Source organism: Primulina tabacum, chromosome 5, assembly GCF_025594145.1.
Source record: "Primulina tabacum isolate GXHZ01 chromosome 5, ASM2559414v2, whole genome shotgun sequence".
Lineage (NCBI taxonomy): Eukaryota > Viridiplantae > Streptophyta > Magnoliopsida > Lamiales > Gesneriaceae > Primulina > Primulina tabacum.
The window spans coordinates 29410220-29430119 of NC_134554.1; the positions used below are offsets into that span (position 1 = coordinate 29410220).

The following is a 19900-nucleotide window of genomic DNA, read 5'->3' on the forward strand; positions in this document are numbered from 1 at the left end:
GGATTCAAGGATAAAAGCCGAGAAGACATGCTATGGCGGGTGAAAACCTCCGCCCCAGCGCGCCTGTCTCGACTTTCTGGTCCATTTGTCTTCATGTGCACTTGGGAAAAAGCTTTCTGGTCCAATTTTCTTCATGTGCACTGGGGAGACAGGCGTGCTGGGGCAGAGGTTTTCACTCGCCCTAGCGTGCCCATGAAAAGAAATACGAGAAACATGCGCTAGGACAGATGTTTTTGCCTACCCTAGCATGCCCGAGAAGAATAAAGAGCATGATGTGAGCCATGCGCTAGGGCAGAGGTTGTTGTTCGCCCTAGAGCTCGAGGAAAAGCCTATTTGCGAGGCAAGCGTGATGGGGCAGCCAATTCCATCTGCCCAGCGTGAGTAAGAAAAAAAATTATGCATCGATTTTTTCCATTCTTTCTTGATGTTGTCTACTTGAAAAACCCTAGCAGATATTTTTTAGGATTATCAGAAAAAAGAGCAGTTGCACGCAAGGAAAAGAACTAGAGTCGAGGAAATTTGAAGAATTCGGGATTTTTCGAGCATCGTGTCTTCCGTTATTCGACTACACTAGTATTTTTAGTTTAAGAACATTTATTTAATTATCGTGTTGCATATTTTTGCATGAATTATAGTAGCTAAACTCTTTTTGTTGGGATTTATGGGGATCCTAACTCGAACCGTCATTGTAATTAATTAAATATTCGACTTTTGCTTCATTCTTGATTATATTATTGATTTCATATGTCTAACAAACTTTGATAATCTTTCATATTGCGAGTGAGTTCGAGATAATAAGTTGCAATAGGAACGAGTGATATAATCTGTGAATTTACAATTTGCATAGACATATGAAATTGAATACACGTTAATAGTCATAGTCCAATAGGTCGAAAGTTAGGAGATTCTATAGATCGTGAATTCAATTCATCGTCGATAAATAATTAACAATTATTTAATTATTTAATTGTGTTGTATTTGTTTAACATAGCTTAAGAAAGTGTGTCAATTATTTAGGAGATCTTGTCAAAGGAAATGAACATTAGTCAAGAATAATTAATGAAAATTCCAGTCAATATGCATTTCATGAATTATAGGATCGAGTCGAAATATCATCCCTGCTGAAGGCAAAAAGGTGTGCAAACAAAAAAATAAAATGCTATAAATATCACATGTAAGGAATTTACATGCAGCTACTATTGTCATCTCAATTTACTCTGAAAAGCACACAAAAGAAAATTTGGCACACCATTAAAGAAGAGCGATAAAATTAATGATGAAGTTTTCATCAGTAACGAGGATTTGTCAAGTGCATCTTGAATCCTTTAGAATTACCGGCTGTCGAAGACCATCAAACAAGATGGGACATGATTCCATATCGATCTCAAGAGCAATATATCAATTTCACAAGCAAGAACAAGGGAATTCTCAGAGACATGGATAAGTCCTGGTAGGCCGACAACACCAAAAGTCCATACTACAACCACAAAATAAGACTACTTCCAGAATGTCAATAAATAACACGTTCTTTAGAAGTCATACTTGATTCTTGCACAAAATTAAGCTTCTTCTAAATACTTCGATTGCCTTAACTGATTCTATCAAGTGGTATCAGAGCGATTAATCTTGTCTTGAATTTTTTCAAAAAAAATGTCCCACTTCAATTTTTTCGGTTCAAACACTAATTTTTCATCCTCCTCATTGCCTGTGATCTTACCATAAGCAACAAACAACTTCACAATGCATATGAACATACCAGTCCCCCAAATTGTTGGAACTGCGCCAAATGTGCCAGAAAAGTAATGGACTGATACAAAATATTCTCAGAAGATTCATGGCAGACAATATCCAAGACTCAAGAGCGATTAGAAAACTAGAAACCAAAACCCGAAAGGGAAAAAAACAACAAAAACACCTAAAGATGATGCATGGGAAGCAATACCCGACGTTCCAAGTAAATGCATGACTATAAACATGAATGAAAACTGTGAATTTTTTATTTTTTATTTACTCCCACCAATGGCTTGGGTGTAGATGCTAATGGCGCGATCATCAGAAGCTACGATCAAACTTCTTCTCTCCGAATTTTTCACAGAAAACAGTTATATGCACTTGAAATTAAAATACACAAATTTCAGATTTTTTTTAAAAAAAATCAAATGAATAAACAAAACATGTTAGATAAAGAAATATTTAAAACTTCATATTAATAAAAAGAGAAAAATTTTAAAAATTCCTTAATTATTGCATTATCAAGAAGAAAAAGATAATGATTCCAAACCTAAGAATTCGGAGCCGTTGAGGTATGATTGGGCTCGTACAGTGTGGGTACCATTGGCCAGCTTGGTATTTGAAGAATTTTGGGCCTTATTGTTTGGATTTGAGCTAGAAACATAGGTCCAAATTGTATGTAGTATGTGAAATATTATGAAATTTATTCTTTTAAAAAATATATTATGAAATTTATAAATTAATAATTTCATATTAATATAGTGCTAATTGCACTTATCCCTTGTGAAAATTCTAAAATGAATAAAATTACTTAAAATATTAATTTTATTTTTCAAAAATCAAATGCATTTTAGCTATACATTATAAAAACTCACACACATTTACTCCATTTTGTTGGAGGTTTTATGACTGATTTTTATAAACATGGTGTTTAAAATTTTATTGATTTTGCATAAGTGTTTTTTGATATTTTTGTTTTCTACGAGGTGTCGATTTAATTAGCCAGTTAATATATTTACCTAATCGACATCATAATACATATGTGAATCAGAGAAAATAATTATAAAAATGAAATTGTCTCACAACTTTCAAGGATAAAATTTTGATTGAAAATTGAAAATATATAGATGATTTAATTAATTTATGTGTTGGGTTTGTTTTCATGAGTGTGCAACTCTTTATTTATTTACACTATTTTGTTACATTTTCCACCATAATCCCTGAAATGACATACAAAAGAAAAATTTCCATCTCGTTGAAATTAAATGAAAACATATTATAACGTTCAAAAATTAGTTCACGCAAATCATATGCACGAAAATTATTTATTTTAAATTTTATGATTGAATGTTTAAATTGCATGATTTCATGAAATTAAGGATTTTGTCCGGATATTCGATATTATGCCTGATAAAGGAGGAGATGACCAAGATGAAAGTATTTTTCGATAAATATTTTTATGGCTCGATAATATGATTAAATAGAATTTTTTTTTAAAAAAAAATGTTGGAGTCCAAATTATTTTACGAGTAGAGCCCTATTTTATCCGGGAAGCCGGTTTTAGTCAAACGAAGGACTTTTAAAGCAACGGAAGTTATTATTTTTGAAAAATTTTATTTTATAATTAATCGGGCCTTAATGGACCTTATTTACTTAGGATTGATGAGCCTAATTATTTCCAAACCAAAAACATAACTTTTAAAAACACTAGAATTTCGAAAACTATAAATCAAATACCTAGGTTTCTAAGACTCCTAGTGGCTGAAAAACACACACAACACACACACACACACACACTAAATTTTCTAAAATTTAAGAGCAAAAAAATTCAAGGTTCTTCGTCTCTCGTTCGTTCTTCTTTGCAACCCGCGCCAACGATCGAATATTCGAGCGTTTTCAACGCAAATGCACGTTTCTAAACTTTTATTTTTCACCATTCAAATCATAATATGTGTGTTTTATGTTTTGAAGCATGAAAAATTATTGAGATCAAATACTTGATGTTTATGGGTTATGTAGAGCCCAAATTCAGTACACGTAAAATCCATGCATTTATTAAATTGTCAAATTGTTTATTTAAGTTTAAAATGATTTTTAGTGATGCATAATTTGTATAATTGCATTATTTCAAATAAGTTATGTTTATGTGATGCACGTTAAAATATTTTCTTGAGTTTCATGTTCAGGCGATTATTCGATGCGGGATCGAGGAAATGAGACCGACGACGATTTTTGGTGATTTTATAATGCGGTATTTTATTTTAAGATAGAATGGGGGCACTTTAAAAGATTTAGTTAATTTTTAGCATTTTAAAAGCTTAATTTAATTATTAGGTGATTTTATGATTTTAAACTTTTAAAGATATGACACTTGTGCATTTTATTTTAAATTAAAAGATTTTATTAGAGTTAGAGGTGGGTTAGCATTTTTAATTAGTTGTTAATTACTAATTAAGCCAATTCTATTCCACTAATTTAACTAAACACGCACGCGCACACACACTTTTACACACACTACACATCCGAGACACACACACACATATGTCATTTGTTTTGTTTTAATTTTTGAGAACAAAACCTAGGGTTCATAAAGCTTGAGTAGCCGTCCATTTCCTCTACATTTTTCCAACACATCTCGTTGAGTTTTCTTCAAGAAAATAGTGCCACGTTCGTCCCGGATCGTCTCTCGCATCCTTCCCCTTCAATATCGTCGTTACGGTATTTTTATGCATCAAAAGGCATGTATATTCTTTCATTCTTGCATCGATCTTGTCATATTATACGTTTTGTTGTTTATTATGCGTGAAAATTCATGTATGTTGTGCAAAGTTTGAGCAGAAATTTGTTGGATCGATTTTGAAATATTTTTGGATCTCAAAACTCTAAATTTGCTGTAATTTTAAATACTGCAATTTTCGATCGATTTTCTGGAAAACTTTCAACATATAAAACGTAGAAATTTTTGATACCTTCGATTTGACAGTAAATTCGAAATATTTGGATAATAAATGAGTGGGTTATGATCGTTTTTGTGGGACTGCTCAAACTGCATTTTTCTGAAAATACGTTCTTGATGTGTTCTTGAAGTTTTATTGTTGCAGGCTTCGTTAGGAATCGACGGGTGTTTGCTGCTGCGTTTAAGTATGTTGAGTATGATGTTGGGATGGTTTTTGGTGTGTCGGTTCGCATCGATAGGCACTTGTTTGCATTAGAAGCCGTAGGATGCGTTTTGATGTCAAATGTCGTGTTCACGGATTGAGTTGCGTTGTTTGTGATGCGTAGTTGTTTTGGGGTGTTTGTTTGAGTTTAAATCAGTGCCTTAGCATCTTAGGATGGGTCTTGAGGTGTTGGTTCACGGTCCTTATGATCGAGTGAGTAGGATTAAGTCACAAGTGTAGGGAATTCCGTTTGTTCACAATTCCAGCACCTACACGGACCCGTAGCCGGACCCTTACACGGAGTCCGTGCCCTTTTTCCTTCAAAATGTGAATTTACAGCACCTACAAGGACCCCGACACGGACCCTTTTAAAAAAAAATTAAATTTTTTTACAGATCGTTTTGGGGTTTGATGTTATGATTTAGTACGATAATTAAACGAGGTCAAGTCCCGAGAGATTTAGAACGTTTTGTCATCTTTGGGTATGAGCATGACTATACGTCTAAGTTATGCAAGATAGGTATTCGAACTCATGTTAGTATGTACAGCAGTGGCCCCAAGCGAGATCCAACGAATCCCTCAAAGCCATGTAAAGTATGTTCGACGTGCAAAAGAAAATATTATATGTTTTTGAGGTATGCTAAATGTCTTGTGACCAAAATATGAATGGGTTTGGAAGTCGGTGAATGTGGCCGAGGACCTCTCCACCCCGGTAAAGCATGACCGGGTTTAGATCAAGATTGGAAAGCGGTAAAGCATGACCAGGGACCAATCTACCCGGTAAAGCATGACCGGGGATCTCATGTATGTGGTAGTGGATTTTCCTTGCCAACCCAGTACTGTGGTTTAGTCTGATCAGACACATTTATGTATGTGTCACTTGCTTTGAAACATATCTCTACGCAAAATGATGAAGTTTATGTATGTTCAAGTATGTATGAAGCAAGCATGTTTATGAAAAGTTTTATGATGATGGCACGTCTATGTTTATGCTACTACGTTCAAGTTTCAAGTATGTTAATGCTACTACGTTCAAGTTTCAAGTATGTTTATACTGTTACGTTCAAGTTTCAAGAATGTACGCTCTAATTTAAATATGCATGTGGTTTTATTATGTATTACTTGTTATATCCACTTTATACGTGTTGAGTCTTTAGACTCACTAGACTTGATCGATGCAAGTGATGATGACTTGGAGGAGACGAGGGGTGGGGACCAATGAGCCGACTTGGACTGAGCATGAGGCTAAACCCGAGGACCGCCCATGTTTTTAAGAAATTATGCAATGTTTCAAATACTTTGATTTCACGCTATTGTTTACGATATTTAAACAAGTGTTTTTAGCAAACTTTATTTGTGATCTTTTCGTTGAAAATATTTTGAATGATCAGTTTATTGTTATCGCAATTTGAAGGTTCTATTTAATTAAGATAATTTTTATTTTTTCACAAATTTTAAAGTAGTTTAAAAGTACGGTACGCCACATGTTATTTTCTCAAAACTTTTGACGTTTCTATGATTATATAAGTCATGTTATGAGTTCTAAGGGACATGCTCTCTATATAAGATGTTTAAGGGACGGGAAAAGTGTCGTTTAGAGACGAGACGTAGGCTGGACAGCGGCTTGTGAGACGCGCACGGGTGAGGGTCGAAGTGGCTAGGGTTTTCAAGTGTTTCTTGGAAGTCTTGGCTATGTTTAGGGGTTGCTACACCATGGCTCGGCCAGCCATGGTCTTGTCCCCGTGCGTGGCTTGGTTCAGATATTAGGAAGAGTCTTAGCGCACTCGGACTTACCAGGGCTTGAAGGAAGGGAGGGCCACGAGCTTAGGGTTCAGGTGGGGTCCATGAGGGTAGGCTAGGTTCTGGTGCGTAAGTGGCACATGATGGCTCGGTGATGGTTCGGGGAAAAATTGGTGCGTAGCTTATATAGGATGGAAGCGGCTCGATCATGGCTGAGAGAGGGGAAGGGTTCGAACTATGGTTCATGGGGGTTGATTCGTGGTTCATGGGGGTCGCTTAGGGATGAAAAGTCTATGTTTAAAATTTGAGAAGAAAATATTAATTTTTGAAATTATTCGGGTTTTAAAACGCTGAACAGTTTAGTTAATAAGTAATTAAATCGAAATGTTCGGATTTACATCTAAGAAAAATATTAGAAGTCAAATTTAAGATTATATGATGAATTGTGATAGGCTCAAGTCAATAAAAGTAAGAAAAAATCAAAATTGGGAAGTTCGAGATCCAGTGATAAAATGATCATTTTACGCCCCCGGGTATTTTGAAAGGTCTGGCAGTGTCCCGAATCGTAACAAATGCTAAACGATATTTTAAAATGTTTATGATGAAAATATGATATTTTTATGATATATGCAAAGGCTGTACGATTTTTCCGTAATGTTATTTTTATGATTTCTGAAGGAAACAATATTTTATAAATAAAATAAAAAGAAAAAAATTTTGAAGGACGGTTTATTGATCTTTATGCATTTGATGTGTTTAAATATTAGTTTTTATGTTGGATTGTTTTGAAGTTTAGTGGAAAATGTTTATAAAAAAAATAATTTTCCTAGTATTTATTATATTTTAAAGTTAAAAAAAAAGAGACGTTTCACATATTTATTTACATAAAAATTGAAACTAAGTGAAAAATTTACATAAAAATAATCATTTCGTTGAAATCGTACTTGTTTAAATTTAATAATACTATTATTTCAATTATGAGACTAAGATGTTACATTTTCAATATTACTAACGATTATACGCAGGCGTTGCATACTTATATAATTTTTTTTTTCTTTTATAGTCTTTTTTTATGGAAGCTCTCGGCTTTTTTTTTTTAAAAAAAATCTTAATTTTTACAAGTTATTTAGGATAGTTATCTAAAACTTTTTATTTAATTAATTAAAAATATGTCGTTCTCATTTTTGTCAAATAAGTTATCAAATAAATAATCATTAAATTAATTAAAAATAAGGATGACATTTGCAATTAAAAATATGTCGTTCTCATTTCCATTGCACTTAGTTATAACTCTCTTTCATCCTAAACTCTCTGTTTTTTCCTTAAAACAGAACAATAATTACTATAAAAAGATAAAGAGTTATAATTACTTTAGGATTAAGAAATAGAAAATGGAGACAAATTTTAGTTAAATATAAACTTTAATGTACAAAATGAAATATAGTAAATATATAAACAAATTACGTAAATTTGAGGATTTTAGTAATTAACTATTTTCATGTACGGTGGCATTTACTAATACTTAGAATAAATTTATTATCATTTATAAATGAGTAGAATAATATTTTTATATAAATTTGTTATAATAAATTTTATATATCTTTATCTATATTTTTGATACTCTATCATTCCTAATAAAAAAAATGGAAAAAAAAAATCAATAATTTAAAAATAACAAAAATTATCATGTGTGGATAAATATATCACACACAATTCCTAGAAGGACAGTAGTAACTACTATTAAAATTTAAAAATTTCGATTTTTAAAAGTATGATTTTACAAACAAATAAGAATAATAGAAATGAAATAGTGTAATTTTCAAATTTAAAATATTAAATTTTAAAACTAGAACACTTATAAGTTAATTTATGTATCCTTTTGGTAATCTGTGGTTAGAAAATTATGAAATGATCACATGTACAAAATATAAAGAAAATAATTCTTTAATTTCTAATAATTTGTGAAAATAATTGAAAGATGAGATAAATTCTTACTAAATTGTATATTTTATTATCAAAAAATTAATTTAAACATTGAAAAATAAAAGCAGCATTTTGTTCAAGTTACTTCAAAATAATAATAATAATAATAAAATGAATAGAAACATATAAAATTTTCAAGACCAACTTAAAAGTTTGATTTACATAATATGAATGGAGGAAGAAATAAAAAGACGGAATGGTATTGAACTACAAGTGCAATGGACAACCATCAACGGCAACCCCTTTGGCAGTGGGGCAAGTAGCCAAGTCGCAATGCTCCCCATTGGTACCCCACCAATTCGCGGTGATATTCTCCATCCCCAAACCGAAATACAGCACCACCCCCATGAAGGCCAACCCCGCGTCCAGCGCTGCCGAAAGCACGTAATTGTACATCTGCCACCACTTCTTTCTATACCGGAAGACGAAGTAGTTGAATATCGTCCCGACAAAGATCCAGCTGTTGAAGTTCAGAGTGGAAGCCGGCGGCATCGCAGCTGTGGCCCCCAGCAGGACCGGGATATTAATCAGTTTGATCCACTCCTTGGTGGGAAAAGCTTTGTGGACGAGCCAGACGATGATTGGGGCGATTGCGCCGCCGAGGAAGCACCAGTTTAGCGCGCCGTAGTTCCCGAGCTTGCTGAAGATACGTCTAGGGCCGACTAGTCCCCAGATCACGGATGCGTCGAAGAAGACTCGGTCGCCGGGACAGGTCCAGGGGCTGTTCTTTGGTAGTAGCTGGTCTTGGCAGATGTTTTCAATACTTGTTAGGAGGTACCATGCGGTACTGATATTGATCGTTCCGGCGATGATCGTGCCGATGAACTGATGCATGCATGAAAACAAATGATATGATTATGCTTGATGTCACAAAATTTTGGAGAATACAACAAATTCACATTCATGTTTAGTCATAACACATCGATTTTGAAATCCCTTTTTTCCTATTGGTTAGAGTGGAAGTACCTGAACCATGAACATTGATCTTGGTGGAACTTTCATGTAATGGCCAAGTTTGAAGTCATTGAGAAAGGAAACTGCCTGGCTCATACTTATATACCCATAGGTCTTGAAGCATACATTTGCAATTGGTCTCCCTGGATATATTATTCCAATTATGTATTCTGTGATAACATTCAGCCCTGGTGTCTGAAATATTGATCACAAAATATGTTAGCTAAAACAAAAAATCGGAACTTTTCCCCCCATAAAACTCATGCATCATATGATATCATATCAGAATCCAACTACCTCACACACGTATTACATATATGTATGCAAACCTGATTGGTGGTGGCTGTGATTATGCTGATTGGGAGAGTAAAGATCAGCGCTAGCGCCGCGGCGAAAACAAGTCCCCACCATGGTAGTTGAACCTGATCTTTCATGAAGATACAGAGTAGCAGGGACAGAGCTAGCGAGAGAACCAGCATTCCATGAAACCACCACCCCGGAATGTCTTTATACTTTTTCATAAGTCTTGTGTGAATATCAGGCTTCCCTTTGTTAGAAGCCCGGAATCGATCATAAATTTCCCTGATCATTCAAATATAATGCATCAAATATTATATATAGCACATCGGTAAGGAATATATCCCATGCATTAATATATTCAAGGTTCTTACCTCCCATTAAACATAGCTACGTGCGTGAGAGTGGCCACCACTGCAGCAAAGTTTAGCCCGTAAGACAAGGAGAAGAAGATGCTAAGGTTTATGAGCCCCCTCTCCTCGTATGCCGGAAGATCAATCTCGAACTTCTCGTTGACTATGGCCGACACGTTGTACGTCTCCCCTCGGCTGTTAAACAGATGGGATGAAAATAAAGGAAACGTTTTGGCATTGTAGAGGTTGAAACCCCAATACGCCGTGGGTATAAGGGCGTAGACAACCGCGACGTAGCCCACAAAAACATTAAAGATGGCGAAAAATGGGGTGACAAGAGGGCTTCCGAGGAAGGACGCCACGACGGACCAGTCAAAAGTGAAGGATCCGACGCCGAGGCCTTTGAGGCCGGAGCCGATTTGTTGGGCAGTGACTGACTTAGGGAATGCTAGGCAGAGGATGGAGACGTAGCCTATGGTGGGGAAAAGGTAGCCAGGCAAAATGTACCAGCAGAAGCTGCATGCGAGGGCTATCATGAAAAATCTTGATCTTGAGTTCTTTTTGCTCTCTTTTACATGCAGAGCCCTGAAAAATCATCAACACAAAGACATAATGCAACTCTCTTTTATTTGTTTATGTATACAATTAATAATATATGCCTTATAATATAATAAAATAGTTCAATATGTGTCCTTCACCTAACAAAATATAAAGCAAGATATCACGAAAATAAAATTAAAACAAACACTAAAAAACTGCTATATCCTTCCTCAAAAGCAAATATTATTGAGACGATATATTACATAATCATGGAAAAATAGTTTTTTTATCCACTAATTTGTTCATTTCTTGATTTTGGTCCACTAAGTTCACAAAATTTTGTTTCGGTACACTAATTTTTATTTTTGATTTTTTTTATCCAACAGCTGATGTGACACTGAAAAATGCTGATGTGACGTCAGGAAAATACTAATATGATATTAAAAATTGTTAGACTTGTAAGATACCACACCAACGATTCGATTGGAACAAAATAATTCAAAATTAAAAGTTATTGTACCAAAATCTAAGATTAAACAAGTTAATGGATCATAAAAATCATAGATAGGTGAAATTATATTAATTTCATAAATATTGACTTCTTGTTATGTGGTTTAATATATTAAATAACAACATACATAACATTAACACATTAAATACATTGTAATAAAACAATAAAGATATAAATCAAAACTTATAAATTTATATTGTAAGAACTAAACACACACGATTGCTCACTAGTATTGCCGAGTAAGAACCATTTACATACTGAAAGTTACTGCATGCATTACTTATATTGTCCATAAAGATTAAACCACGAAATGTCTATTTAGAGAAAAGGCCATTAATTGCTTTTTTTTTTTAATCATGATCGTGTATAAGAAAGAAAGAAAGAAGTAAAAAACAATGTATCTATGGAGAGAAAGTGCCATTAATTGCTTTTGTATACAATGTGGACAAGTAGAGGTGAAGTACCTGAAGAGAGAAACTTGAACGAGACTGGCTGGCCACCACATATCCGCAGGCTCCACCACATACTTTCTCAATATCCCAGCCCATCCATATCCCAATACCTACATTAATCATCGGGAAAAAAATCTTTTGTAACATTTTTCAGTATCAGCTATAGAAATTTACGACGTGTATTGATTATGAATAGTTAACATAATTTACTTGTACTGGGTACAATTATATCCTGTGAATCAAATCTTAGCTTTGATTATATGTATAGAAAAACTCATACTACACTGCATTAATAAAGGTTTACACACAAAATAGCACCTTTCAAAGACCATCACATGATCACATATCGAAACAATATGATAAACTGATATCATAAAGGTTGATCTGGGTGAGGGCGGGAGGACGATATATCATCATCTAGATAAAGAGAAATTAATTTGTATTTATCCGATTTCGCAAAATTTTTGTATCATGCCTAAAATTTCCGGGGTCTGCTTCTGTTTTTTCCTAAACATGTTCAAGGAAAAAATACATTTTTTTACTAATTAATCATATAGCCCTAATCAAAACGGTCTCTACTGAGGTTAAAATCTAATTTGTTTATGGATTAAAATGTATACAAAAAAAAATTGGTGATCTTAAATTTAAGAAATGGGAAAAAAAAGTAGAACAGAACCTGAGTAGTTATAACAAGAATCCAACTAGCCAAGAACGAGATCTTCCTCATATAAATAGCCTTTATGATATCAACAATCCCCACAGCGTAAGCGGAGCCACCACCGAACGCGGAGCCGGCGTTGGCGAAGATCGAGATCAACACATGCTCCTTCATGTTAAAGGGCCCCGGATTCAGCGAGAACTCCCTGGATCCAAATCCCGGAAGCCGGAACTTGGTGGTGGGCAGCACATTGGCCATGAATCTCCCGATGGGCAGCGTCGCCACTTGCACAGAGATCATAGTGATGACCAGTGGTTCACTTCTGTAGCTGAAGAAAGTGTTGAGGAAAGACAAAAGAGCGCATGACAACATCCCCAAGAACCACATGCGAAAAGTCCAAACGGGAAGTGTCGGATCATCGTCGTTCGGGACCGTAAGTCTCACTTCTTCGATGGGGGAGACTTCTTCTTCATCGAATTCCTGGGTTTTTTGCTCTGCGTTTGAAGAGTTTGTGGGCATGAAGGAATGGCCCTTTTCTTCATCGATGTTGAAGGAAGAAGAAGACATGGCTTTTAGGATTTTCTCGGAACCTGAGTCAGGTATTTATATCTGAAAAGGCATCTTGATTCGGAAGATTTTGGAAGATTTATGGAAAAAGAGATCTAAGGGATCAGTTTTGAATCCAAGAATTTTTCTTGCTTATCGGGCGATATATCAGGGAGAGTCCTGCATGGGGACTCTTATTTGTGAAAAATACATTGAATTTGGATATATGAATTATATATATATATATATATTATATACAAGAATGTTACCCTACACACCATTTGGTGTGTACCTTGGTGGGCGCAGCTGAATTGGCGCCCACCTCATTATTTTTTTTAGTAGTTTAAAAAAAATTATAAACAAAATTCAGAGGAACAACTTCTCAACATTAAAAACTTCACACCTCCCTTCTCCACCTCAACAATCCGCAACCCCCACCGAACAGCACCACCGCCGTCTCCCGCAGCCAAGAGAATCTCCCTCCCAAAAAATAATCGATCGACACTTACCCATCACTTCACCGCCCCAATCTCCGCCTTAGGATATAAACTCATCCACCACCCGATCTCCGCCATAGTTTCCCGATCTCTGCCAAAAACCAAGGTATGCACCGCTTACCTCTCTTCTTGTTTATTTGTTGAACAAATTTCTTTTTATTGAATCAATTAGGGCATAGTAATTGGATGGTTAAATAAAATATTCGTCAATTTTTTTTATCTTAAATTCAAGTTCATTAGCTGATGTATAGTGCAAAATCTCCGAAGGTAGCATGATTCCTTGTTTGTGCAACATGTCTTTGTGTTAATTTAGTATCTTGAAAGCGTCCAAGCGGTTGATGAATTCTCTTGCCGTGCTTAATAACGAGGAATGCTTGTTAAGTCATGACACTTAATCATCTTCAATAAATATATCATTATGTTAAAGAATCAGTCAGATTCGTTGAGTGATGTAGATTCTACCTGGAGGATCTTATGTTAAATTGCTACATCTATTCTAATTCTCTAATCCCTCCTAATATTTTCTGAAGTTAATCGATTTATGTTGGAACAATGTGATGTTTGAGTTTCATTGAACTTAGGAATTAATTTTAGTGAGCTACGTTGAACAGATTTTTTTTTTAAATTAGAACAAAACATGACTGATTGGTGGAATACTTTCTCTCGAATTTTTATTATTTTTTGTCTCCTTTTATCATAAAAGATAGTAGCTTGTATGAATTATAACACAATTTGATGTTTTTATATTTTCTTGTTTTTTTCCACCTTTTCTAAAATTTCATATTTCTCAGTAATGGAAGTAAATATCGGTGATGATCAGCAATTCATTCCCCAAGTTGCAGACGATCGAAAGCCAAAAATTGGGATGGAATTCGTATCATTAGAGGATGCATTTTCGCTCTATAACCAATACGCACGAGAAGAAGGATTTAGCGCAAGAATAAGCAACAACAAGAAAAATAAGATAACAAATGAAGTTGTTTGGAAGAAATTTGTATGCTTTAAAGAAGGGCGTACAGACGAAAATCGGTCGAATAAACAAGAAAAAGGTGATCAACCGAAAAATGAAAGAGCTCGCGGCGAAGTTAGAACTGGATGTAAGTCAAAGATTTCAGTTGTCAAGAAACAAACTGGTCCTAATTGGATTGTCAGTACATTCATGGAAAGCCATAATCATCCACTCTCGACTCCTTCGAAGGTGCATTTACTACGCTCACATCGTAATATTTCGGCATCAAAGAAAGCATTGACTCAACAGTTTTCAGAAGCCAATGTGCCAACTTGTCAACAACTGCGATTATTGGAAATAGAGTATGGAGGGCCCGAGCATGTAGGTTGTACTGAAAGAGATATTAGAAACTTTGAGAAAAAGCTAAGAGATGAACAAAAGGGTATCGATGCCGAAACATTGATTGAGTTCTTTGCATCTGAGAAAGACAAGAATTCCTCATTTTTCTTTGATTATGAGACTTATTCAGATAAAAGATTTAGCATGTGTTTTTGGGCAGATCCTGTGTCAAGGAGGGCAAACAGTGTATTTGGTGATGTTGTGGTGTTTGATACGATGTATAACACTAATACATATGGTATGATTTTCGCACCATTTGTAGGAGTTAATCATCATCATCGGACAATTGTGTTTGGTTGCGGTTTTTTAACTGACGAGAAAACTCAGTCTTTTGTTTGGTTGTTTAACAAGTTCATATAAGCAATGCCTAAAGGTGCACCAAACGTGATAATCACTGACCAAGATCCTGCTATGGCGAAAGCCATTGCACAAGTTTTCCCTAAAACAGTGCATCGATATTGTTTGTGGCACATATTGAACAAATTCCCAGATAAATTAAACCCTATGACTTTTCGTGACCACTATCAAAGCATAAAGAATGTCATTCAAAATTCCACAACACCTGATGAATTTGAGAAGTCGTGGGAAGATGTTATCAAGTGTGCTAACTTGGAGCAAAATGATTGGTTGTCATTGATGTATGAATTGCGACAGAAGTGGGTGCCAATATATTTTAACCATATATTTTGTGCTGAAATGTCAAGTAGTCAGAGATCTGAAAGTTCACATGCATTTTTCAAGAGGTACAGTCTCTAATAAGAATTCATTAATGGATTTTATCACCCGTTTCAATAGGGCACTCCGGCACCAAAGGCACAATGAGTTAGTTGCTGACCATATTGATATGAATGAGCATCCCAAGATCAAGACAAACTGGCCAATGGAAGCTCAAATGGTTAAGGTGTATACGAAAAAAAAATATGTGGAGTTTCAAAGTGAAATGTGTGAGAGTCATGGTTATTACGTGCAACAAGTATCTGTAGGAGATGAATTAGGGGTTTACAATGTGATGAATTTTCAAACTTGTTCTTCCTCCAAATCAAGGACGCTCAATCATAATAAACAGTTGGATTATATATCATGTAGTTGTATGAAATTTGAGTTTGAGGGCATACCATGCAGACATATGTTAGCTTTTTTTCGTATCAACCAAGTGTCTCAATTGCCTGATAAGTATATACTCAAACGGTGGACACGAGATGCAAAGGTTGGAGCAATATATGCTATGGCTGAGCAAAATGTCATCGACGATCCAAAAATGTGTTTGATGTCAAGACACTCGAGGTTATCCTATAAAGCTTCTGTAGTAATTGATGATGCATCATTGACTGATGAAGGAACAAACTTCTTAGATGAACAATTAGATTATATTTTAAAAAAAATTAAAGAGGTTAACATTAGTAGAACATTCAGCAATGAAAGTCAAAAGAAAAAAATCATGGATGGGGTCTTTGGTATTACCGATCCTTCTGAAGTAAGAACAAAAGGATGCGGGAAGAGGTTGAAATCATCAAAAGAGAAGTCAACCTCGAAGACCAGGATATGTCGTGGATGCGGGCATCGAGGTGTGTCACATGACAAGCGCAACTGTCCAAATTTGCATGACAGGTATACGTTGATTAATTTTTTGTTTGTTTTATAATATTTTTACAAACCAATTAATCTCATTATTTTTTTGTAAATATGACTATTTATCATCTACCAGATCAACTGTAGATAATCATCATAACAATGATGACAACACAAATGAAGAAGATTTTGCATCGATGACTGGTACTTGAAATGCTTCATCTTTTTTAAAGAAAAGTTTCGCATTAAAAGATTGACATTTATAATTATCTTTATTATTGCAGGTTCTAACAACATGTTGACAACTGGAATACGTTTGGATGAATGAAATTCATTTATGCGTCATGTTGTAGATGACTATTATTTTTTGTTCATTTTTTTCATTCAATTCCAACGATGAGATAGATAAGTTCTTTACTATTTGACGTTTGTTTAGTTATTTGATTTTCAGAATTGTTTTTCTATTCTATTGATTAGTTTGGGTTGTTTGGTTATTTTTTAACAGCTTTTGGTAATAAGGATGTTGTGTGATGGATACACAAAGCTGTAATAAATTTATTCATGATTTTCTTGACTAGTTTTTTCTTCATTTCAATTGCAAAGGAACATCCGGCAGCCAGGGCTTTGTACATTGAGAGGCAGAATATAAGGATAAAAAGTGTAGAGTTTAGGGAGACAATAGGTAAAGCGTTTCAAATGGTTGGAAACACATTTTTGCTAAATAAATAGTATTGATGATTTCACATAATAAATCACCAGAAACAAATATAATTACAGTTCATACAAGCACTCCCCTGGCACAAATTGTTTCAGCAATTTAAATACAATGGAATTTTTTTTACTTCACAGATACTAAGACTCTTGCAGTCCAGGTAGCATTGCCGAAGCTGCAGAGTTCTCCGCTTCTTTCACTTTTGATTTCTCATTCCCCTTCACAAAGAGTATACCTTCAGTAATTTCAATTTCAACAGAACAAATATACTTCTTCTTATGAGCCAGACCAACCTCTTCTTGGATCCTACACATAAATATAATATATGAAGAGATCAGCAACATAACATAACGACGAAAAATAAACTAATTCAAATGGAATGCAAGGTCTGAATTTATCACAAAGACGATTATGTCTTAATCAACTTAATTGTTTACAGATGCAATAAATTTTAACACAATGAGTTTCCAGCAGGAAAACTCTTACTTGTAATTTGGTTTGGGCCATTTCTTCTCGACACATAGCTCATGCAGCTTATGCTTTGCTCCTTCAATTTCATTATCCCCATTGAGATGGCTGCATGTATCGACCACCTTCATATCAATAAATACACAAGACAACCTCCGAAGAGCGATTTTTGCAGCATGAAGCTTTGCATTTTCTTTTTGCTCAGAAGAAGCTGAAGCCACAAGTACAACAAGAGAATTAAGCCCTGAATCTTTAAACAAAGAACTCAAAAGTGTCAGTGCTTTTAGTGCCAAAAAAGAGCTATTTACCAAAAAGAGAAACACTTAGGTACGACCTTCGAACCATACTAAGCAAGGTGACAAATAATAGAAAATTTCCCAAAGAATACAGAGCAACACACCTTCTCGTCAAGGGTGGTGGCGTTGTGGCGGACATATTTGTACAACTGGTGACGGACGGAGATGCGCGCGAGCTTCTTCGTGCTAATGTTGGCGGCTCGTATGAGGGAGAGCTTACCTGGGTCAAGGTCTGGGTAAGCCACAAAAAGATAACTAGTAATTGCTAAGCCGAGAGCCGAATCGCCTAGAAACTCAAGCCGCTGGTAGGAAGCGGATTCAGTGTAGGAGGAGTAAGTGAGTGCCTCCTCCAATAAGCTCTTGTTGTTGAAAGAGTATTTTAGAAGCTTCTCCACCAGCCTCACCGACGTCACTATGCCCTAATTAATTCAATAAAAAGAAATTTGTTCAACAAATAAACAAGAAGAGAGGTAAGCGGTGCATACCTTGGTTTTTGGCGGAGATCGGGAAACTATGGCGGAGATCGGGTGGTGGATGAGTTTATATCCTAAGGCGGAGATTGGGGCGGTGAAGTGATGGGTAAGTGTCGATCGATTATTTTTTGGGAGGGAGATTCTCTTGGCTGCGGGAGACGGCGGTGGTGCTGTTCGGTGGGGGTTGCCGATTGTTGAGGTGGAGAAGGGAGGTGTGAAGTTTTTAATGTTGAGAAGTTGTTCCTCTGAATTTTGTTTATAATTTTTTTTAAACTACTAAAAAAAATAATGAGGTGGACGCCAACTCAGCGGCGCCCACCGAGGTACACACCAAATGGTGTGTAGGGTAACATTCTTGATATTATATATATATATTAAAGCATGAATTATTATCGTTTTTTTGATATCAGCATAAATAATTATCTTTATTTTGAAATCAGCATGAATTAATTTGGCTTTAATTTCACTTTTTTTTTAGTTTCTTGGATTGATGAATATATCATAACTAAACATATTTTGTGAAAAATACAATGGTTTAACTCTAAAAGGAATCTTGGATTCCAAATTAATTAATATTTTATTTTATATTTGTAAACTAATATAATGATTTGTTTCCTTAGATATACTTAATCGTAGTTTTGAGAATTATTCAATATAATTTAAGAAATTATCCATAAGATATAATATACTAATTTTGTGTAGAGTTTGATTCTAATGAAACTCTTGTTTCCTTGTTTATAGGTATGGAGTATCTATGAAGATCTAGGTCAAGAACTGATATAAATATGATGATCGAATATTATAAAAAAAATCCCTCTCTGAAGAATAACTACGTTGCTGCTGAATTTCGGAATTAAAGATTTCCGCGTGAAGAGTTTAAGTGATCGACTCACATAATCACGTGTTGTTGTTTGGTGTTGTCAACACTCAAAGAACAACACTGACGCAGAGTATTGATCGTCGAGTGGTTCTGTTTGGTTTATAAGCATTGCGTGTTTTAGTTTATGCATCCCGGTTTTAGTTGTAATTTATTTTGATGATATTTAATTTCTTGGTGTGTCAAGAAATTTAGTTTTGATATTTTCACTAGTATTGTTTGGTGTAAACAATTTACATATTTTCTAGTGAATTTTTTGCCATGAGGTATCGCACAAGTATTCGTACTTATGCATGATTTATGTCTTCTCTTTGTTTATTCAATAAAATTATTCTTGTATGTTCATAATTAATTTCCGCTACATTGTTGTGTACTGGTGTTAACACATCTGAGCACAACACCAAATTCTGATATACTAGTTTACAATTGTTTCCTGTATGCTTATCATCAACAATCCTTTCAAACTCCTAAAGAATAAGAGATTACGTGTACTTAATCAAAATATGTTTTCTCATAAATTATTTTGCTAAAAAAATAGTTGACGTATATTCAAAACTTTTATCATTTCAAGAGTAGTAGATAATTTAAATACATTTTAATTTTCATGATCATATGATTTCATATATTTTATCCGCTTCAATCTAAATTATCTATTCCAAATATATAGTAGTTAATTGACGAATATAAATGAAAATATTCAAAATAAAGATAACAATTTTAATTAAATATATTTGTCC

The 19900-nt window shown here is 34.7% G+C and overlaps 3 protein-coding genes and 1 pseudogene across 4 annotated transcripts; 2 read left to right on the top strand and 2 right to left on the bottom strand.

Moving 5' to 3' along the window:
• Positions 1-8724: 8724 nt before the first annotated feature.
• Positions 8725-13035, bottom strand: LOC142547403 (oligopeptide transporter 4-like). Its single transcript, XM_075655685.1, has 6 exons — positions 12396-13035; positions 11732-11829; positions 10238-10801; positions 9896-10148; positions 9579-9761; positions 8725-9437 (listed from the first exon to the last, which is right to left on the bottom strand). The coding sequence occupies exons 1-6, from the start codon at positions 12942-12944 to the stop codon at positions 8820-8822; spliced, it is 2265 nt and encodes a 754-aa protein (XP_075511800.1). The 5' UTR covers positions 12945-13035; the 3' UTR covers positions 8725-8819.
• A 296-nt stretch (positions 13036-13331) lies between these two features.
• On the top strand, positions 13332-16863 carry LOC142547404 (protein FAR1-RELATED SEQUENCE 5-like). Of its 2 annotated transcripts, none has more exons than XM_075655686.1 (4): positions 13332-13526; positions 14212-16376; positions 16474-16541; positions 16622-16863. In XM_075655686.1, the coding sequence occupies exons 2-4, from the start codon at positions 15409-15411 to the stop codon at positions 16663-16665; spliced, it is 1080 nt and encodes a 359-aa protein (XP_075511801.1). In that variant the 5' UTR covers positions 13332-13526; positions 14212-15408; the 3' UTR covers positions 16666-16863. The 2 variants fall into 2 exon arrangements, with proteins under 2 accessions (XP_075511801.1, XP_075511802.1); XM_075655687.1 differs by having other exon boundaries at positions 15564-16376; positions 16622-16862.
• On the top strand, positions 14214-15128 carry LOC142544323 (protein FAR1-RELATED SEQUENCE 5-like). The gene has a single exon (XM_075651382.1). It carries the CDS (start codon positions 14214-14216, stop codon positions 15126-15128), a length of 915 nt encoding a protein of 304 aa, XP_075507497.1.
• A 171-nt stretch (positions 16864-17034) lies between the features above and the next one.
• LOC142544324 (ribonuclease 3-like protein 2) lies at positions 17035-18639 on the bottom strand (annotated as a pseudogene).
• Positions 18640-19900: the final 1261 nt, after the last annotated feature.

What these genes read in the sequence shown, in the direction of transcription:
- LOC142547403 (XM_075655685.1), bottom strand. Translation starts at nt 12,944, where the DNA reads ATGTCTTCTTCTTCCTTCAACATCGATGAAGAAAAGGGCCATTCCTTC. An exon ending in TTCTTGTTATAACTACTCAG is followed by an intron (nt 11,830 to 12,395) that starts GTTCTGTTCTAC and finishes TGATTAATGTAG; the next exon opens with GTATTGGGATATGGATGGGC. An exon ending in GTTCAAGTTTCTCTCTTCAG is followed by an intron (nt 10,802 to 11,731) that starts GTACTTCACCTC and finishes ATGATTTTTCAG; the next exon opens with GGCTCTGCATGTAAAAGAGA.
- LOC142547404 (XM_075655686.1), top strand. Translation starts at nt 15,409, where the DNA reads ATGAATTGCGACAGAAGTGGGTGCCAATATATTTTAACCATATATTTT. An exon ending in TGTCCAAATTTGCATGACAG is followed by an intron (nt 16,377 to 16,473) that starts GTATACGTTGAT and finishes ATCATCTACCAG; the next exon opens with ATCAACTGTAGATAATCATC. An exon ending in AGATTTTGCATCGATGACTG is followed by an intron (nt 16,542 to 16,621) that starts GTACTTGAAATG and finishes TTATTATTGCAG; the next exon opens with GTTCTAACAACATGTTGACA.
- LOC142544323 (XM_075651382.1), top strand. Translation starts at nt 14,214, where the DNA reads ATGGAAGTAAATATCGGTGATGATCAGCAATTCATTCCCCAAGTTGCA.